General features: G+C 34.8%; 1 protein-coding gene across 1 annotated transcript; it reads left to right on the top strand.

The window, feature by feature from the left end:
* The first annotated feature begins 623 nt into the window (after nt 1–623).
* Nucleotides 624–2,406, top strand: LOC145012456 (reticulon-like protein B5). Its single transcript, XM_078971253.1, has 5 exons — nt 624–963; nt 1,415–1,595; nt 1,672–1,810; nt 1,908–1,977; nt 2,080–2,406. The coding sequence occupies exons 1-5, from the start codon at nt 732–734 to the stop codon at nt 2,247–2,249; spliced, it is 792 nt and encodes a 263-aa protein (XP_078827379.1). The 5' UTR covers nt 624–731; the 3' UTR covers nt 2,250–2,406.
* Nucleotides 2,407–2,778: the final 372 nt, after the last annotated feature.

Genomic DNA, 2,778 nt, shown 5'->3' with positions numbered 1-2,778 from the left:
AGTGAAAACTAACACAAATTCATGGGTGGGGTTTGTAGAATTCCTTTAGGAATTTAGTTATCGTTTTAGAATAATTTGATTATTGTTTTTAAATTTTATGTTTAAATTAGTAAATGTTTGTGCATTTCCATGTATAATCCTTGAATCACATAACTGATAACTCATTGTTGTCGATTGATACTTTTGATTTACACATCATGTCGTTCTAATTTATGGGCTCAACGTTCATCATTCCAGTTTGTGCTCATAACAATGTATGATCAAATTCCATATTATATGCATCTATTTGCTAGCAAATCACATAAGCAAACAATCATCAACACACCATTTTTATACGAATAAATATATTAGATATGTACATATTATTTTAGCACATTGAACTAAGGCTCATATGTATAGCCCAAATCTCTTTTTTATAATCAAAAAAAGAGAGGATGGCCCATAGGCCATAACTGAAGCCCAGATGGAACTTCAGACTCCAAACCGTTCATGAACTGGCAGTCCCAAGTCCGATTTTGGACAACAGAATTTCTTCCCAATTTACCCTTCCGAACCTCAAGGTTTGGGTACTCCTAACCTAAGCTTCGGGTTCAGATTCGATCATCCTCCTCATGCATACCATATTCATTTCATTTCATAGGCTGATAGGCAACCGAAATCATTCAGAATACACCAACGTTCTCCCAATTGCCGGCGAATAACTGCGAAGATCCGGTAACCTAGATCCAGATATGGCCGATAAAGCCGCCGGAGGGCAAGAACACGAATCATCGTTTATTGATTCAGTGAAAGAGAAGGTCACCGAGAAGTTTCATGGAAACGGTTCTTCGTCGTCGGATTCTGAAGGCGAAGGCAAAGGAAAACTCGCATCCAAGAAGGATTATCCCGTACCGATCAAAAAAAAGGTTCAAAGCCTCTCCTGGAAGGAGAAGCCTGTTCACGATCTATTAGGAGGCGGCAAACGTACGTATGCTCGTTTCATTCAAATTACATTTATTATTAATCAATTGCCTTATTTAGATTTCCATATCGCTCATATACGATTTACACTTCTCAAATCATATATATTCATTCCAGGCATTCAATAATTAGGGAAATTGTTCACGCAGATCCTTGATTTAGATAATCGATTAAATGGCTTTATATTAATTATATATGCACAATCTCTGTGTTGTTAAGCAAGAACAATGCCGTAATCCACCAATTACCAACATGTGGTGACGTTATACAAATTTAACTGAGATGTTTAATTCAGAGCTGGATGTCGGACATATGGGAGAAGTAATATAAGCAAATTGAGGATGCTTATAGAAATAAAATTGAACTTTTGTTACCTATTTAGGTTCAATTTCATCCGAACCATGTCATCACAAACAGACGTTGATAGTTTCAGTTTTTTGTTCATGCATGACAGCTGCTGATATACTTCTATGGAGGGACAAGAAAACATCTATCGGCGTGCTTGGTGTTGCCACTTTGATATGGGCACTTTTCGAATTGATTGAATATCACTTACTTAGTCTACTATGCCACACTCTAATTCTAGTCCTTGGGATCCATTTTCTGTGGTCAAATACATTCAACCTCTTCTACAGGTAGCATTTACTTCATGTTTATGCTCTCTCTCTTACTCTTGATCAGTCTTGACCTATATATGTTGTAAAATGACAGGTGTCCACAGTTCCCAGAAGTTGCTATTGACGAAGATACTGCTCTTAAGGTAGCCTCTGTCCTTAGGTCTGAAATCAACAAAGCTTTGGAGGTCCTTAGGGAAATCGCTTCTGGAAAGGACTTGAAGGAATTTCTAGCTGTATATTTCTTTATATTTTCCTCTCTATTTTAACCATCATTTTCAATTCTCTGATATTGGACTGTTTATAATGATCCAATTTTTTTATGTTTATTAGGTGATTGCTTGCTTGTGGATTGTATCAGTTGCAGGAAACTGGTGTAACCTCTTGACGCTGGTCTACATATGTAAGAATCCTTTTTCTAATTTTCAGTTATAGCAAATTTGTGTATCACTGTTTAATTTCATACAACAAAAAGACACTAACCTTTTTAATGATGAATGATTAGGTTTTGTTCTTCTGCAAATGGTGCCTATATTGTATGAGAAAAACAAGGGTCAAGCTGATGTTTTACTTGAGAAAGCGGAGGGTGAATTGAAGAAGCATTTTGAGGTTGTAAGTGAGAAAGTTTTGAGCAAGGTTCCCAGCAGAGCATCCAGGGAGAAGAAGGCCACATAATTAATAAACTGAGTATTAGACTCACATTCATTTCATTCTATAATTTCTTTATGTGTTTTATCATTAAAGACTTACATATATTAAGATTTTTATCATTAGAATTTATTTGTAAATTCTAAACATTAATTTAATATTGCAAGTAGCATTTTATGATTTATGAGCAATTGTTGCATACATAGTTCTCTTTTGATTACCTTTTAGGAGGAAAGATGGATAATTTGACATAATGCAATGAATCTAGATACAATTATTATAACAATAAGAACATTGGTTTCTTTTGAAGGGTTAATTGTGAAAAACAAAAAATGCAACCATAGTTGCATTATCTAACCATTCATACAACATGAATATGTATCTCCTTTGAGATTTATCTTAACGATGGGGTAAAATTAGTGTTGAATCAAAGCTTCACCTTATATTAATTTGTTGAGATTTGGCTTAAAATGAAACAAGTGGCTGTCCCACATTGATAGCAAATGAAAATAGAGAATAGACTTTATGCCTATAAAAATGTGTGCAAGACTTTCAT

This window comes from Lactuca saligna, chromosome 8 (assembly GCF_052625555.1).
Source record: "Lactuca saligna cultivar CGN05327 chromosome 8, ASM5262555v1, whole genome shotgun sequence".
Taxonomy (NCBI): Eukaryota; Viridiplantae; Streptophyta; class Magnoliopsida; order Asterales; family Asteraceae; genus Lactuca; species Lactuca saligna.
Note: the sequence above shows the minus strand (reverse complement) of the source record. Positions and strands in the feature narration are given on the sequence as shown.

Excerpts from the sequence above, each read along its gene's own strand:
- LOC145012456 (XM_078971253.1), top strand. The coding sequence starts at position 732 with ATGGCCGATAAAGCCGCCGGAGGGCAAGAACACGAATCATCGTTTATT. Across the intron at positions 964-1,414 it reads TCTATTAGGAGGCGGCAAAC|CTGCTGATATACTTCTATGG; the intron begins GTACGTATGCTC and ends CATGCATGACAG. Across the intron at positions 1,811-1,907 it reads ACTTGAAGGAATTTCTAGCT|GTGATTGCTTGCTTGTGGAT; the intron begins GTATATTTCTTT and ends TATGTTTATTAG.